The sequence below is a fragment of the Triplophysa rosa genome, linkage group LG11 (genome assembly GCF_024868665.1).
Source record: "Triplophysa rosa linkage group LG11, Trosa_1v2, whole genome shotgun sequence".
NCBI classification, from domain to species: Eukaryota; Metazoa; Chordata; class Actinopteri; order Cypriniformes; family Nemacheilidae; genus Triplophysa; species Triplophysa rosa.
In genome coordinates, this window is record NC_079900.1 from 25016562 (window position 1) to 25033890 (window position 17329).

Genomic DNA, 17329 nt, shown 5'->3' on the forward strand with positions numbered 1-17329 from the left:
TAATCCTTTTAACAAAGGTGCTTTACAAGTAAGAAACTGATGTTTGTTCAGGCTATTGGTCTCCTGAATATCAAATACTGCCATAAATTCATGCTCTGTTCTTTTCTCTGCTTCAACTTCAACCTTCTTCCAACGCTAAACTGCATGTGTGTAGTCTACGTAATAAAAGACCTGTTTTATTTCACACGTGACGTTGTTTGTAGTTCATGCTCATAATCCGGAGTCCCTAAACATGCAGATTCTTGCTACCTGCTCGTAATGCTAAGTGATTTCCCCAAATCATGAATTTGATCCAGATAAGTATAATTGATCATAATCAATAAAATTCATCCCAATTTGGGCTGATATTTGTTTCCCTTACAAAGGGTGGTGGAGAATATATTACTTATAATTGTGATCAAAGCTCATGATAATTCTTACAAATTTGGTGAAGAATAGTGTTTAAATAATACTGTTCCTCATTGAGTTCCCTACACCACCGTCGTTAAGTTTTATAGCAATAAAGCACTTAATTCAGTTAGTGACTGACTACAATAACGAGCCAGAACGCGTCTTCTCAATTTAGCGTTAGCGGAATCAGTGTTGCAACAAAGATCAGCAGCAGGTGTCAGATTTCATTTATGGATTTCAGATTTCATGTGAGGAGAGTGAGGCGAGCTAACGGACAAAACCATGGCGGAAGATTTGGTTTCAAAGCGAAATGCAAAAGCGCCTATTTGGAAATATTTTGGATTTAAACCCAATGCCAACAGGGAACCTGGAAACGTTAATGAGGCAACCTGTAAACTTTGCCTGATGAAGGTGGCAGCATCCGGAGGTAACACTCTGACTTTACACGCACACCTTCAAGCGCACCACAAAAATGAGGTGGCCAAAATGGGTCCCGCAGTAAAAAAATCAACAGTTTTTTTATTTGTTTGAGCAGTGATTATTCGTCTTGTTGATAAAGGCACCTTATTTAACGTGAAGTTTTTTATATTCGTTCGTTTCTCATTTGATGGTTGCACGATGTGTGCAATGGTTATTCGTTTTGTTGATAAAGGCACTTTATTTAACGCAAATGTTTTTAAAATTGTTTCTTAAAGGACTCATTGTATGAGCACTTTCAACAAGTTGGTATGATTATTAGGGTCTTCATGAAATGTCTGGAACATATTTTGCTTAAAAACACTCAATGGCTGTGTAAACAAAACCCTTTTTGCCTCATCAAAAACAGCTATGTTCACAGCAACCCGTTTTGGTGCAAGTCTCTTTAAATGATAATGAGTTACAGCGCACCCCACCCCCCTTCCGAATACAAAAAATCATCGAGGCAATTTTTGTTGCCTCGAAGCCTCTTTAATCCATTTAACTACAGTACACACGGAGCACTGCGTTTCCCCACGGACAGTTATCACTGACGCACAGCCCGCTAAAGCCTGTACATGTTACAGGGCTCTCAAGTCTCATTCACTCGCACCGTGAGACACACGCATTTTAGTCTGTTCACACGCTCACATTTATTTCTCATGCTGATAAATAAGTGATAGCTTATTGATATGGTGAACTGCTATTTTACTTAGTTTTAGTCTATTTTGCAAATGAAACTTGCATAAGTTGCATTGAGTCCATAAAACTAGATGCGGACTAGTGGATGCCAAATCCTGTTATTTACACATGCCATCTGTCTGTTCTGCGTGTCTGAATGAATGAACTGCACAGTTTAACGTGCCCAATGTGCTCCGATTAATCGGTTACTCCAGTCTGTTGTGATTGGTCTTTCCGTGATGCACAATTACATTTATTCACAAAGATTATTAGTACACATAGATGCAAAGTTTTAAAAAATGGCATTGATTTGTGTTATAAAGATAAACACAGCATAGTAAACTAACGTTAATGTTAGCCGCAATGCTAACGTAAATGACTTTAACATTACAGCATATCAACGAAATCTATCCACATCCTTTATCATGAATCCAAGTAATAAAAATGACAGACACTCTACATTAAACGACACATATTTAGACAATAGTGGGCTCACACCTGATTATCAGAACTATTTCAGTAGGACCGTAATAGCTGCTGTATGTGTACACCACATAACATGCACTAAAACCTGGCTCAGACTACAGGAGTTTTAAAATCCTGACAGATTTCAAATTCTGGCTGCAGCACACACATAAGGAGAATCTTAACAGATTCTCTTATTTAAAATCTTAAACCTGGCTCAGACTACAGGAGTTTTAAAATCAGGAAAGATTAAAAATTCTGGTTGCAGCACACACATAAGGAGAATCTTGACAGATTCTCTTATTTAAAATCTTAAACAAGCTCACACTCATCAGCGTACAACTAAATTACACATATTTTACATATCCATAGGAAATGCAGTTTTGTAAAAGGAGCTAATAGTAACCGTTTTAATGGGTTTACTATTTTTAGATGTTGACATCACATCTACATTTTAATCTCTTTTTCAAGCACTACAAAAATAGGTTTGCCCTTTGTAAACTTGCATTTATGAATGTGAAATGTCCAGATAAGAAAACGTTGGGGGGTAAAGTTATTCATAATTGCACATCAAAAGACATTCTAAGACACCCAAACTACAGGATAATATTAAGATTATCATACCAGAGGACGCCTCTTAAGTCATCTCACCGGGAAACAGAAGTAAACAAAGGGACATCGCAAAGTTAATTTCACGTGATCTCACCTGGCAACGGTTGTGTAACGTCTTTGTCGCTCTCTGAATGATTCTCTGTCTGTCTGTCCAAAGCCGCGGGAACGTATTTTGAGCAGGGGGTGCTATAATGCTTTTTGCTAGGGCTGAAGTTATGACTGTGCTTTGGGCGAGCCGCTTAAGTTTAATGTTAATAAATAACGGAAGAAAAAAAATAGTTGCTGCCAAGAATAAAGATGAATGCCAATGTGATTATAAGATACAGCATAAAAACAAACGCATAAACGCATGTTATCTGTATGCCTATAGCCAAATAACAATCTGTTGAACGAAACTACAAGCTGCGCGTTAGCAGTTAATTTACCTGGTACATTTAAAACCGACGCGACGTCTCCCCAGCTCTTTTCCTTATCTGTGCGGTTGTGGTATGTTTTGGAGGATACATTATATAGACAATCATGCTGTTGCCACAAGTTGTTCCTCCATCATCTCCGCTGTCCAACGTACCCTTGCAGGAGCTTTCGCGGTCGACATTTTTAAAGGTCTGTCAGTCACCTTGCAGATGTGCCTCTCATTGCCTGTTGCGAAAGTACCAACGTCATCACCCCGATTTAAAATCCTAAATATCAAACATGTTTGATATGATCGGGGCGGCCCCGATCTCTCTCGGAGCAGATCGGTAGGTGTAAGATTCGATCTGTGAACGCCTCACATTACGTGATAATCTGGGCCGAATCTCGGACCCGATCGAGGTTCTGGACCCGATTTTTTCAAAGATTCTCGGGAGGGGAAATCGGGGTAAATTCTGGCCGAGAATCCTGTAATCTGAGCCAGGCTTTAATGAGCAATTTTCAACGATTAATAGATGATATAACTTACACTTCTTATTAATCACACTTGCAGGTTGTGATTCAGAGATGTTTATTGGTCCAAATAAAGTCATGCTGACACATCTTTCATGGACAAGCGTTTAGCAAATCCCACACATGAACTCGCCAAGGTTGGAGAAAAAGTTGTCAGTAAAATGGCAAAAGGTTTGGATTATACTGCTGTGCAATCGTGGGGGAAATATTTTTATCCTCTGGTTCTTTACATCACCATCCTTTGGATTTGGAAGTAAAAACAACTACATGCTTGATTTTGCAGCACAGAACACAGCGTCTCCCCTACAGGATGTAAACACAAACTATCAGAAGTCTTTGTGGGCAGGTCAGAGTGCAGGTGGGGATTATGCAAATGTGTTAAATCGTGATTTCTGAAAATTGCAGGCCTGAGCTTGGAAAAAATAACGACTCGTTATGGCGATTCAGAGTCGACTCTTTATTTTGAGACGCTATATCTTTGTTTATCATGGACTTTTATGATTAACAATTTTGCAGATCATTAACATTGAAGGGAAGCTACGTTACATACTGCATTAAAGATGATTTTAGAAAATTCTTCATCAACCTTGTTTAATCAGGACTTTATGATAAAAAGATGTTGCAACTGGCTATCCCTTACTGGATTTTTTCACACTGATGTATTTTTACGTTATATTTTCCAGTTACAGATGGACTCATAAATGTGTACATTAAAACTGTGGGCACAATAATTTACATAAGAATGAAAAAAACGTGTATTAATATTAAATGTAATATTCACATATTGATTTACTAAAGAATATTATAATATTATTTAATATATTATTATTCTTTTTTATATGCAGGACGTTGTATGTAACTTCTTGACATTTTGTCATTTAAATATATGTAACCCATAATAAATTATTATAAAGAGAAATAACAAACATTATAAATACATGTTCAAATCTGAACTACAGGTAGATTCACTTCTCACAGCACTAACTAAATTTTACATGCTCGAAAATAAATAGTATAATATATAGACAGTTATTAACTTAGTTAAATGTCATGACGAGGGTCTCCTCCATCCAGCCATATTCAAACTGGTACAAGACATACAGATTAAAATATAAAGAATAAATCCGATGAATACAGTTTTCTAGAGTTTCCCTTTCATCATCTCATTTAGTTTACAGACCTGCCTGTCCCTCCGACAGGATGCTGCCGGTTATTACTCCCATTCACAGCAGCATGCAGGAACCGTGAATGAATTTGATCTGTATTATCCTATGAAACATTATAAAAAAACATATTTTAAAACATTAGACTGTTAAGCTGTTAACTCACCGATGCGCTGGCCAACAGGAGTGCTGTACGGATTCCCCAACAAGAACTCCATCTTGATGACAACAACAATCCGCCTAGAGAGACATCCGCTGACGGACGGCGTGCGCAAGCCCCGCCCATGGCGCTGTCTGATTGGTTCAAACACACGGAACTTTTAATTGATTGATCAATACCCCTGTCGATCACGGGTTAACCGCTGAGCTCCAGTTAAAAAGTCTCTGTTTATCTAATATTGTTTTTCCATAATATAAGCCGTAAATTAAAATTAAACGCATAAATATAATTGCTGGCGGTTACGTTTTCTACCGCTCTTTGGTACGTTTTGTCTTATAATAAGTACAAGCAACGTTGGTTTGCGTAAAATGACTCAACTCAAAACTGCGGAAGTTAAACGTCATCTGTTGCTAAGCAACGGTGTTAGCGTCTGGTAGGGGTGCCAGTAATCCGTCATATTTCGAATTTATGAGCGACTTTTTAAGTAGGTAGTTGATGCAAATATTTTGACTGGTTGCATGCTACCTTAGGCGATTTCTTACACTCTTGCTAATCTCTGTAGGCAACGTGTTTCTGCTAACGTAGTTATAAATGGCTGAAATAAATTGGAAACGAGAGCAACCCAAAGTAGTGGATGAGGAGATGTTACAACAGGCAATTGAGAAACAGAGACCTCAAGGGCAAGCTGGCGAGATAGCCAAGAAAGAGGGCATCCAATATGAGGAGGTTCTCCATCTGCAACTAGAATACAAGAGTAAGAATATCTGTAATATTCCACTTTTTCTATTCTTGTCAATACACAACACATGTTTCTTACCTGTTGGACTTATATTTGCAATATTTTCTCCTGATGTGTATTTCTACAGACATCCTGAAGATTTACCACCTGTGGCACTTCACATCTCTAACAAAACTTCAATTGAATAATAATGTTATAGAGAAGATTGAAAGGTTGGAAAACCTGACTAATCTGCTCTGGCTTGGTGAGTTTGTCCTGTTAAAATAATCCAGTTATTATAATATAACCGTTTTGTCGAATTTCCAACCACAGCACTGTTCTTCTTTTACTCAGATCTGTCATTCAATAATATCAAGGTGATAGAAGGTCTGGACACTCTTGTGAAACTTCAGGATTTAAGTTTGTTCAACAACCGCATTTCTGTCATCGAAAAGCTGGATGCTCTTCAAAACCTGAACATCCTCTCCATTGGAAACAATGCAATTGCTCAGCTTGATAATGTAAGATGATCAAATGTGGTTTAGACGTAGAAGACCAAAAATTGTGTTATTCCAGTATGTTGGTCAATCGTAAAGTTCATAAAACTCATATCTGATCCTGCAGGTGATATACCTCAGAAAGTTTAAGAACCTGCGCACTCTCAACCTCGCTGGAAATCCCATTTATGATGAAGAATGCTACAAGACATTCGTGACAACCAATCTTCCACATGTGGTCTACCTTGACTACAGACTGCTGGATGAACCGACTGTAATTCATTTATATATACATTATAAATATTAATATACTGTACAGTATAACCACATTTGGTTGCATTTGGCTTTGACAAAATGCCTATGGCTTACCGTGTTTCATTCATACACATTCGACTTGCATGTTTAGCGAGAGATGGCCATCACAAAGTATCAGTATGCTATTGAAGAAATACTACAAAATGAGCAGCAGGAGCAACAGGCCATGGAGGCTCAAAGAATCAACAACCTGGAGCTTCAACTGCACAAGGTGAAAAAAGTTGACTTCAAGATCATTTTATAAAGTATTAGGCAAATTTCTTGTATATTTCTAATAAGTATACTTTATGTATTAAGTACCAGTTGTTAGCGTACTATTTCAGTACTACTTGGGACTAAATTGGTATACTTAGTTTATAAACGTGTGCTTTTAAGGACACTTTAGATGTAGAAGTGGTTAATTCTGAGAACATCTTTACAACTACGTTTTCTCTGAGAAGTATGTAAAAAGTTCACTGAAAGTATACATTTAAATGAAGTACTCACATTAATAAAATTATTTTTATAAGGGCTTCCTCTGTCGTAGGTTTTATAATTCAGGTCTAACAAATTATGAATTACATTTTAAAGCTCATGAATTTCATTGCAATAGATATCGGTCCATTGTGGTGCTAGAGCTTTTCTCATATCCAACTTCACTTCTCTGAGCCGCTTTTTGCAAACATTTACCCAAATGTCACTGGTTTTTTTTTTTATCAATTCTTAAACTCATTTTAGTAATTGCATGAGGTCAGTTTGTCCTAGCAGACTACATTTTTATTAAGTGTCTCTTTCTTGGCAGGATGCCTTTGTGGAGTTCTTGAATGGACCACAGCTGTTTAACAGCATGTTTACTGATGATCCGGATGCAGATATACTGACTCTCCTTCCTGGAATGACAGCACTGCTGGAGTCATATCCTTGTTATTGAAATTCCATTGAAGTAAATCAACCAAATTCTCAGTTTTGACCAAAATCTCAATTCAATGTATTTTTTAATAAAAAAAAAACTCTACTCTTCATAATTCCATCACTTATCAATAAAAATACTAAGAGGCATCACTAAAAGGCCCATAAACCTTAACAATGCATTTACATATAAGAATAAAATGGAAGGCCTCTGTACGCAGATATTTGATGCAGGCTTGAGTCAGCACATGCAGAGAACGGCTGAGGTCGAATGCTTTTTTGCCTGCTACCATAAAGCCGTGGCAGACAATCAGCAGAGAGCAGCGCAGATAGTAGCTGACTTTGAAAGTTCCAGGAGGCAGGTTGGTCACGTCAACACTACTCTGTAGCTGCACGTGAGCCACTGACCTGCAAGAATATATACTCACAAGTGAAGTTTTACTCTATTGCAGAAGGTTGTGAAAATGAAGAAAATCACAGATGATGGGCTGCTTGAAGATCACATCAGTATCTGCAAAGAAGAGCTGAACCAGCTCTCTGAAACACTCATGAGCCTGGAATTGGAGCTAGTGGAACAACTGGAGGTCAGGATGAACAACGCTCAGTCTGGGGGTTATGACATACATTCAGATTATTTCTTCTAAAGATTGATAGGGGTTAATCAGTGACCACTTTTAAAATAATTTATTTAAATATAATATAATAATCCAAGTGCTTCTGTTGATTTGCTTATTATGCAATCACAAATATGTCATTCTTTTTTTAAGGACATCATCAAAGACTTTGATAGGAATATATCGGAGATGGTTGTAGGCTTCATTGAATATGTGCAAGGCATATATCCTTAAAAAACAAATGCTGTTAAACATTTTATGCATGCTTTTTTAATATCATGCTGATGAGGCCTCTTTAACTTCGACACACATTTGCACAATTCCGAGACCTGGAGAACGAACACCATGAAAAACAACTGGAGATCGCCTTGGCAACACTGGAGAAGGTGGCCAAAAATGAGCTAGAAGAAGAAATGCCTGATGATGTGCTCATGGTAAGTAGAAAACACAGTCATGGTCACTTCATGCCAAAATGATCCTAAAGTGATTTTTTTTAAAGAATTTGTGTGTAACACAAGCCTTATTAACAAAAAGCCTTATTAACAAAAATGAATCATAATATTCTTGACTATTATGATGTCCCGGTATGACAACAAAGGAAAATGTATTTCTTAACTTAATTTAAATAAACGGTTTTATAATGCTTATAATTGCCCCAGAATTAGTTGAAGAACCCCAAAACCATACAACAAATCTTTTAGGGGTCATGTGATATCCAGTAGTAAAATGGTATTGGATCCACTGAAACCCAATCAAAGTACTGAATGTGTAATTAATGTGTTTACTGTTTGTAAATGTTTGTGTACTACCTTTTACCACAAATTGTTATTTTGGTCATTTCTAACTTCTTTTGAATAATGAAGGAGTCAAGCCCATGGTGACTTGAGTCCAGACACTTCTTTTTAGTATCAGTATTGATCAGCACTCAGAACTCTGCGCTGTAGCTTTTTGTAGATAAGGACACAGTGACCAATGCGGTTAGTGCTTCCCATGACACCCACCTGCTGAAGATTGACAACAGAGAAGATGAGCTTCTGACACAGATCAACAGCTGGAGCAGTGGCCTGCAAAAAACGGTAGATGATTTTTGTTACGTATGTTTTATTTCTATTCCTTTCTATTGCTCTGTATTACTGGTATAGTTCTATTATATTGTTCACTTGTTTATGTTAATAGATAAATAATGAGGAGCTGATACGGAATCGCAAACGCATCTCGGAGATCCGTTCATATCTTAGTTATGGGAAGAACCAGCTGGAGGACATGCAGTTTTCTGAAAACCAACAAGATGCTTCTTAAGTCAGATTGTTAATATAGTACATGTCTGGAGAAGCATGGTCAAGTTTGTATTTTCTTTTTACAAAAAAATGTATGAAATGTATCCTACTGTACAGTAGTTACAAATGTATCCTTGTGTTTATTCTCCTGTACAATGCTGCCACCTACAGAGTAGTGACGATGTTACAGCAATCGATCTGTACATACAAGGGCATTTTAAATGGGGTGTGTTGGCATCTATAAATATATGCTTTTTTATTTTGTAAATATTATATGAAATATATAGTTTAGCAGCATACTGATAATATCCAAGAGAACACATAAACAACCCTGGTTCTCTGCTAATTTTGTGCTCTGCGTACTTTGTACAAATGTAATAAAATTAAAGAAAATAACTCGTTTATTTTCATTTCAAAATATAAAAGAATAACTCAGATGATCGCCAGTTTTAGAGACGGCTGTCTTCCACCAACAGTCACTGTTTCCACCAAATAAAAACTTCATATCCCGTCCAGCGTGTTCCTAAGTAGCCAATGAGCATTCAGCGTTCTAGCGATTCGAAGTCCGTTATCCAACCACAAACCAGGATGCTGGATCACATGACGCGGTGTTGCGCGTCTTCGTTCTACGCTGAGGGACGTTAACGCGCGTCCTGCGGGAGAAACTCCGAAAGTCACCCGTCGTGCTGTCAGCGTTGCCCCTTTCCTTCCTCCGGTGAATTAGATAAGCGACACGAGGCGGTTTGCGCTCGGGGATTGCCCCGAAGAAGCGATCCATCATGCCGGTCCGTAGCGACTGCTGTCTGGGCTCGTCGATGGCCTGTACGTCCTCGGCCTCTCTCGTTCCGCCCCCGCCGATCAACACCCATCAGCCCGGCGTCAACACGTCTCTGCTGTACAGCGGATCTCAGTTCCGCGGACACCAGAAGAGCAAAGGCAACTCCTATGATGTCGAGGTCGTGCTGCAGGTAAACGACTAAAGAGTGCTGCCTGTTTAGGGCAGATGGCAAAACATAACTCACGCGACTGAGATATTCCAAAATACTGTATGTGTATGTAGATCACATGGCTTTGAGACCTACGTAGAGTCATTTCCAATTAAGTTAGGCAGCTCACGAGGTGTTGGGTCTGTGATGCTGAAAGCATGCTGTCTAAGCAGACAGCTTGTTATTAGACGTGTTCACTGGTTTAGCTGTATGTGATACGGTAAGACTGTAATGTTTGTGTGTTACTGGGCATCACGTGTAGTTGTACATAAGTGTGTATCAGCCTTCCAAAATTTACGTCAGTGAATCTGAGGACATAATACGTTAAAGTTGAGGGAACAGATTTCCGATGGGAGTTTGTTGCATTGGCCCACATTTGCAGTTTCATTCCTGTACACCCTTCCATGCCAGTACATTATTCAAGTGACTTTTGTTGTTTTTGACCCACAGCACGTGACTATGGAGGATTCTTATCTGTGTGGATATCTCAAAATCAAAGGTCTGACAGAGGTAAGACATTGCTGCCTCACAGATTTGAGCTTTAGATCTAATGGGGTCATCGTCGCCATTACAAAATCTTCAATATTTTGTTAATCATTTGTGATCTTAGAACTTTGCTGATGTGAATTGAAACGATGAAAAGAAAGCAATCTGTTGTTTAAATGAATGGACTTTAATAGTGATGATGCAATGATGCTTGGCAACCGTAAACAACCAAAGTCCACTTTCCATGATGCTTGACAGCACAGTGAAGGGAAAGATCTCACCTTGTGTCTTTGTCATCCATAGGAATATCCCACCCTCACTACATTCTTTGCCGGGGAGATCATAAGCAAGAAACGACCCTTTTTAACCCGTAAATGGGATGCGGATGAGGACGTTGACCGTAAACACTGGGTAATGATCACGAGTTTCACCTGCTGTGCGTGTTGTACTGCTGTTCTATGAATTGTGATTGTGAGAAATAATCTGCTCAATGTTTCTTTTTACCGTCTCAGGGAAAGTTTCAGGCGTTTTATCAGTATGCAAAAAGCTTTAACTCGGATGATTTCGACTATGAAGAGCTAAAGAACAGTGATTACGTCTTCATGCGGTGGAAGGTGCAGTTTATCTCATTGCTAAAACTCCTTTCACAGTCTCAGCACTTACAGAAAGTATAAGTGAAATAAACATAACAAAATAAGTTTGCTGTTCCGATTGTTTGATCCAGGAGCAGTTTTTGGTTCCAGACCACACGATCAAAGACATCAGCGGCGCTTCCTTCGCTGGCTTCTACTACATCTGCTTCCAGAAGTCCACAGCCACCATAGAGGGCTACTACTACCACAGAAGCTCTGAATGGTACTTCTTGTGTGCTTTTACTGACTTAAAAGACTCGGAATAACTGTAGTAGGGCTGAAACGATTCCTCGAGTAACTCGAGTTATTCGAATACAAAAAATCATCGAGGTAATTTTTGTTGCCTCGAAGCCTCGTTTAATCCATTTAACTACAGTACACACGGAGCGCTGCGTTTCCCCACGGACCGTTATTACTGACGCACAGCCCGCTAAAATCTATTCATGTTACAGGGCTCTCAAGTCTCATGCATTCACCACGAGACACACGCATTTTAGTATGTTCACACGCTCACACGTATTTCTCATGCTGATAAATAACTGATAGCTTATAGGGCTGTGACGGTTGCCGTAACAACCGCACCGCAGCTATGGTAAAGTGCCATGACGGTGGAGAACTGCCACCGGCGGTAGTGCACGTCACTCTGACAAATATAGGTGTAATAAATATGAGAGTTGCGATAACGATTGCTAGTTGTAGCCTTTCAGTTGTGGATGGTTTTATTTAAAAGATTTTAAATTAACAGAAATTATTGGCATACGTTTCCGTTGGTGCGTTCGAGCGCAGGCCTGCACGGCAAAACCCAGGTTATTCTGCGGCTTCTGCAATGGATCTTGTTGTGAAATGAACAGATACGTAAAATCAAAACTGGCTATGACCCGCTTGCTTAGTGTCGGAGCGCGCGCAGGTTTTGCCGCGGTTGCGGAGAGACATCTCTTCATTTGCGCTCCTGTGCACATCTTCTGAACGCGCATTTAGTGCAGCTGTACACATTTTAATCTGGACAATGTCAACAAGTAAGTTTCACATCAACGAGTCGGAAAAAGTAAAGTTTTTATGGCAATCTGAATAGGAAAGCCAATGTAGGTTTAAACAGTTTGTTTCAAATGGAATTGTTAAGGACTGTAAGGGTTAATACGCCACTGACTGAAGTTACTGCAACAAGAGCTTTTTTATTTAGTATTTAGCTTTCTTATATCATTTAAGTTTTCATTATTTACTGATGTTTATTTAAATGTTTTATATGCTGTAGTGTGCCGTTTCACTGATGGATTTGCGCGTTAAACATTGACGGATGTTTCATCCTCATTTATTTCAGATATCATATTTCAATTATTTAACAATTTCAAGTATTTAAATAAGGTCTATATTTCTCTTCCACTCGTCATGTGGTTGCTACACGCAAATATAATAATATAAATATTATTTATATAAATAATATATATTTCTCAACCACCACGGTCGATTTGTCTATTACCACCGCGGTGGTAAAAAACTGCCACCGTCACAGCCCTAATAGCTTATTGAAATGGTGAACTGATATTTTACTTAGTTTTAGTCTATTTTACGAGTGAAACTTGTTTTCCGGCTGCATTGAGTCCATCAAACTAGATGCGGACTAGTGGACGCCGAATCCTGTTATTTACACATGTCATCTGTCTGTTCTGCGTGTCTGAGTGAATGAACTGCACAGTTTAACGTGCTACACGCGTGATGCTCATAAATTTGTCTGCGTCTGCGCTGAATGAGGACATAAACTTCACCTCCAGAGTTGCGCTGAGAGTTTATTTCACAAACATGTTATTGTTTGAGTGAAGAAACAGACATACTAAAAAATAAGCGTCTTCTGACAACCTGCCAAAATAAAAGTCATAGGCTATTGTTTGAAATTATTATTTCCATTTTTATTCATGTTTCTTATTTATATATTTGTATTATATTGCATTTTGAATTTAATATGGCAATGGAATGTACTAAATGGGTTTAGTTTTCACAGATATTAATGTATGCTATTTCAGCAATAAAAACTAATTGTTCTAAAAAGGAAACAAATTAGTTGTTTTACTCATTTTAAGAGACCTGTCTTATTTTCTCTTGTATATTTAGTATTGCTTTTTAATAAAGAAAAAGTACTTATTATCCGAATACCCGATTAATCGATGGAAAAATCAGTAGAATACTCGATTAGTAAAAGAATCGATAGCTGCAGCCCTAAACTGTAGTATAAAGCTAAACAAACTGTCCTTTTAACTGGGAATGGACTTACCGACACCACACCATGTGCAGTATGCTCTCTTAGTCTTTTAGTCGTGTTTATGACAGAAGTGTAATTCCAACGCAAGGTATCCTTCTAAACATCAGGGTAAAAACAACTTGTTGGGTCAGAGCTGGGTGATATAGCTAAAAAATACTATTAAAGGGACAGTTCACCCAAAAAAATGAAAATTCTGTCATCGTTGACTCACCCTCAAATTGTTCCAAACCTGTATAAATTTCTTTGTTCTTCTGAACTCAAAGGAAGATATTTGGAAGAAAGTCAGTAATCAAACTGATCTCATCCCCCATTTACTGCCATAGTAGGGAAAATAAATACTATAGTCATATACTGTACTATATATACTATAGGGGATTAGATCTGTTTGGTTACTGACGCTTTTGCAAATATCTTCCTATGTGTTTAGCAGAACAAAGACATTTATACAGCTTTTTTGGTTCTGTTGATCACAGAAGACATTTTGAAGAATGTAGGACAGCAAACAGTTCTGGGGCACTTTTGACTACCAATGTATTTTTTCCTAATATGGGAGTCAATGGGGGGAAAAATCTGTCTGGTTATAAGCATTCTTCCAAATATCTTTCTCTGTGTTCATCAGAACAAAGACATTTATACAGATTTGGAACAACTCAAAGGTGAGTAAATGATGACAGAATTTTCCTTTTTGGGTGAAGGATCCCTTTAAAGATGTTTGATAATATTTGATTTACCAGAGGTTTTACTACCAAATAATAGGAGTAATAATACATATTTATATACACTCTCACAGACGCTACTAAAATATTAATGGCAGTAGTTAATTCTGTTATAGTTTATTACTGTTTGTGTGCCTTCATGTGACTCATGCCGTGCACTGCAAGCGTGCTTTTTAAAAAATTTTTTTGCATCCATTTGAAGCTTAAAAACTTTTTAAAAAATCACTTTTTTTTCAATCAAAGCCATCAGGGGTTTGAACTACATGAGGTTGGGTAAATAATGATAGTATCAGTGGTGGGTGTAACTAGTTACTAAGTAATTAGTTACTGTAATTTAATTACTTTCCCCTTGAAAAGTAAAGTAAGGGATTACTCTTGTTTTTACTGTAATTTAATTACAGTTACTTCTGATGTAATTAAACTAAATACTGTGTAATATATTCAATAGTGGTCTAACTTTAAAATGTATGCAGTAATGTATCCTTCTCACATTTGTATACTTTGGTCGGTTAATAAGAATAATTTGTCGTTATTTATTATTTATTTGAATTATTTAAATAAGACATTTCACGTCTATCTTTGAATCAATTCTAATCAAGGTTGATATAGAAAGTAATTAGTAATAAGTAATTAAATACTTTTTGGAGAGAGTAATTTGTACAGTAATCTAATTACACTATTGAATATGGAATTAGTAACTAGTAATTAATTCCTTTTTCAGAGTAATTTACCCAACACTGGATAGTATATGATAAATATTCCAAATGTTGCCCTGCCCTAGTCAGATGACAAAGAGCAGAGTTTTAAATCTGTCTCTTCTATCACGTTCTTATTACAGGTATCAGTCTTTGAACCTCACCCATGTTCCCGAGCACAGCGCGCCCATCTATGAGTTCCGGTGACACGCAAGTCCTTGTGTCATAGCAAGAGGGACAATCAAACGGACAAAAGATGAGAGAGGAACTGTCAGATTATTACGCCAGGGACTCGCCGGTCCTCTCCCCTTGCTGAACCCTAGATGATGGCACGGAGAGCTCTTTCAGGAGACCCTCTACACAAGCTGGTCGGCGTGTGGGAATCTGGGATTTGCAGCAGTGTTAGCGTTTGGTTTTTCCTTTTACGTTTGAGTTTTTAAAGCTTTTGTCCTCCAATCATCTTCGCAAAACCATTTTTATCCTTGATGTTTTGGAATTAAAATCACTTTTTTCTTTGCGCTGGATGGAAGAGCCAATGGTTGAGGTGATTTTTCTGTCACCTTGTCATTTGATAGCATGGCCAATTTCTCATGTCATTCTTCAGAAATGAGTTTTAATTTATTTTTAATGAAGCTGTATGTAAAGACGATGGAAAACCACAGACTGTGATCAGCACCGTGCGTATGGACATCTTTTACCGGCATGTCAAAGATGTGGCGTGTGCTTGAGGATCGGCAGCGACGTTAACTTGCCAATAATGGCTACAGGGTTGATGTTCTCAGTGGCAGGTTGGCTCTCGGACATTGTTTTTGTATAACAAAAGGTTTATCATCAAGATTCACATAGTTAGCAGCCGGATCCCTCGCTTCTAAATGTGATATTTTTATTATGAAATGAAATGAGTCAGGTGTTTTGGAAAGAGGTATATTATGTTTGTATATGCTGCTTTGGATGAAACGTTTCTTTCTGAGTTTGAAAAAATGATCTGGTGATGATTTGCGCTCATTGTTTTGCTATGCAACCAGAAAAATCTCAGCTCACAAGAATCTAATGTATGTTAGGTTTGGAAATAATCACACTTCTCACGCGTTCACTTTAATATTTACAGCTCAGAGAGTATTGCTCCGCATTTCGGAAAGGAGTGCCGTGGAAAACGTGGTCCTTGGTGATGGTGTAACGGATAGACAAGCGTTTTATTGGAGGGCTCAGGAAGATGTAACTTCTTTGAAAGCAAACAGACCAGATGCTGGACAGCTCATTTTTGATGATCTGATGAAAGTTGATCATAAGATGGCAACTAGCCCTGATCTGTTGCTATGGCACTGCACAGGAGCGACTGCGCCATCTAGCTGCAACAGCAGAACCTCTGGAGATGTTGAACCATCTTTCGTTTGATGATAAGAAGCTACATAATACACATACCCAGATCAAACCATTCAAGCTTTAGTCAAACCCTTTGCCTTAAAAGTCAGATATTTGTCTGTTGTACCACTTTTGTAAGCACTCAAGTCGATTAAGCTCTGTACAGACGGAAAGAAACTATTTGAATGGCAAATGAATGTGAGTGTATAGGTTATGAAAGCGTTTGGGATGTTTTAAAGGAAATGATGCTGTACCTCATCGGCCAAACCTCCTTTTTCTAAAAGTAGACTAGAGAATATTTAATAACAGGATTATTCACGCAACATCTCAGATGTTTAGATGTGTTGAGATGTCAGTGAGATTTGTACATATATAAAGTAATGCAAAAGAGAATTGCATCTATATTTTCTCCATGCCCAGGTTTAGTTGAAAAACCCAAATGACATGGGACTTTGTAAGACATTATTCCCATGCATCCCCAATATTAGGCTTGTATTGCAAACATGTATATTTTACCCGACTCCGTTTTGGAAGGGTTTTTTTGTCCTTAACAAAAGCAAGAAACATGCTTTGACAAATGTTTGTTTGTGATGTTTAATCTGCTGCCCTTATGTTGTTTTCTTTGAATAAATGCTAAGGATATGAATGGCCACAGCACACACACACACTGTTACAGTAAATCAGAGGGATGTACATAATAAAGCTATGTTTGTGGTGTACATGAATGATTTAATTCTCTAAAATGATGAGTAATCTTTTTATTGGCACAAAGGATAATAAAATAAAGGCTGTTCTCGTGACGAGTTTCATGAGAGTTCTGTGACTGACGCTCTTCTCTGTGGATTGAAATGTTCATGTGAGCTAGACACTGAAAAGAAATGGTTGCTAGTTTGGTTTGCTTTGAAAAAAATTTTTTTGTGATGCAAGGAGCATAAAAATGATTCATTGTGATTGTAAGCAGCTTCTCAAACACCAGATGGCGTAGTGTCATCTCTTTCAGGAATGATTTGTGTTCACAGGGTATTTTAGGCTACTATA

At 37.9% G+C, this 17329-nt stretch overlaps 4 protein-coding genes across 6 annotated transcripts in view; 3 read left to right on the plus strand and 1 right to left on the minus strand.

Annotated features, from left to right (window-relative positions):
• The window catches only part of LOC130561307 (TOM1-like protein 2), a 51857-nt gene extending 46072 nt beyond the window's left edge, over window positions 1-5785 (minus strand). For 2 of the 3 annotated variants that reach the window (XM_057345534.1, XM_057345533.1), the window contains exons 1-2: window positions 5525-5709; window positions 4858-4985 (exon numbers count right to left, since the gene is read on the minus strand). In XM_057345534.1, coding sequence (XP_057201517.1) covers window positions 4858-4985; window positions 5525-5586 — 190 coding nt within the window. In that variant the 5' untranslated portion in view covers window positions 5587-5709. Of the gene's footprint in view, window positions 1-4857; window positions 4986-5524 lie in introns of all 3 variants that reach the window. The other variant, XM_057345532.1, reaches the window with a different exon arrangement.
• On the plus strand, window positions 5702-7373 carry drc3 (dynein regulatory complex subunit 3). The gene is made up of 5 exons (XM_057345541.1): window positions 5702-5834; window positions 5924-6090; window positions 6194-6340; window positions 6473-6592; window positions 7163-7373. The coding sequence occupies exons 1-5, from the start codon at window positions 5702-5704 to the stop codon at window positions 7289-7291; spliced, it is 696 nt and encodes a 231-aa protein (XP_057201524.1). The 3' UTR covers window positions 7292-7373.
• A 6-nt stretch (window positions 7374-7379) lies between these two features.
• On the plus strand, window positions 7380-9525 carry LOC130561311 (dynein regulatory complex subunit 3-like). The gene is made up of 6 exons (XM_057345538.1): window positions 7380-7631; window positions 7722-7853; window positions 8037-8107; window positions 8194-8317; window positions 8828-8959; window positions 9060-9525. Exons 1-6 carry the CDS (start codon window positions 7470-7472, stop codon window positions 9180-9182), a joined length of 744 nt encoding a protein of 247 aa, XP_057201521.1. The 5' UTR covers window positions 7380-7469; the 3' UTR covers window positions 9183-9525.
• A 239-nt stretch (window positions 9526-9764) lies between these two features.
• Window positions 9765-17124, plus strand: gid4 (GID complex subunit 4 homolog). Its single transcript, XM_057345542.1, has 6 exons — window positions 9765-10128; window positions 10597-10656; window positions 10936-11043; window positions 11145-11246; window positions 11357-11487; window positions 15073-17124. The coding sequence occupies exons 1-6, from the start codon at window positions 9940-9942 to the stop codon at window positions 15134-15136; spliced, it is 654 nt and encodes a 217-aa protein (XP_057201525.1). The 5' UTR covers window positions 9765-9939; the 3' UTR covers window positions 15137-17124.
• The last annotated feature ends 205 nt before the right edge of the window (window positions 17125-17329 follow it).

What these genes read in the sequence shown, in the direction of transcription:
- drc3 (XM_057345541.1), top strand. Translation starts at nt 5,702, where the DNA reads ATGTGTATTTCTACAGACATCCTGAAGATTTACCACCTGTGGCACTTC. An exon ending in GACTAATCTGCTCTGGCTTG is followed by an intron (nt 5,835 to 5,923) that starts GTGAGTTTGTCC and finishes TCTTTTACTCAG; the next exon opens with ATCTGTCATTCAATAATATC. An exon ending in TGGAGCTTCAACTGCACAAG is followed by an intron (nt 6,593 to 7,162) that starts GTGAAAAAAGTT and finishes CTTTCTTGGCAG; the next exon opens with GATGCCTTTGTGGAGTTCTT.
- LOC130561311 (XM_057345538.1), top strand. Translation starts at nt 7,470, where the DNA reads ATGGAAGGCCTCTGTACGCAGATATTTGATGCAGGCTTGAGTCAGCAC. An exon ending in AGCTAGTGGAACAACTGGAG is followed by an intron (nt 7,854 to 8,036) that starts GTCAGGATGAAC and finishes TCTTTTTTTAAG; the next exon opens with GACATCATCAAAGACTTTGA. An exon ending in ATTGAATATGTGCAAGGCAT is followed by an intron (nt 8,108 to 8,193) that starts ATATCCTTAAAA and finishes ACTTCGACACAC; the next exon opens with ATTTGCACAATTCCGAGACC.
- gid4 (XM_057345542.1), top strand. Translation starts at nt 9,940, where the DNA reads ATGCCGGTCCGTAGCGACTGCTGTCTGGGCTCGTCGATGGCCTGTACG. An exon ending in ACGTTGACCGTAAACACTGG is followed by an intron (nt 11,044 to 11,144) that starts GTAATGATCACG and finishes TTACCGTCTCAG; the next exon opens with GGAAAGTTTCAGGCGTTTTA. An exon ending in ACGTCTTCATGCGGTGGAAG is followed by an intron (nt 11,247 to 11,356) that starts GTGCAGTTTATC and finishes TGTTTGATCCAG; the next exon opens with GAGCAGTTTTTGGTTCCAGA.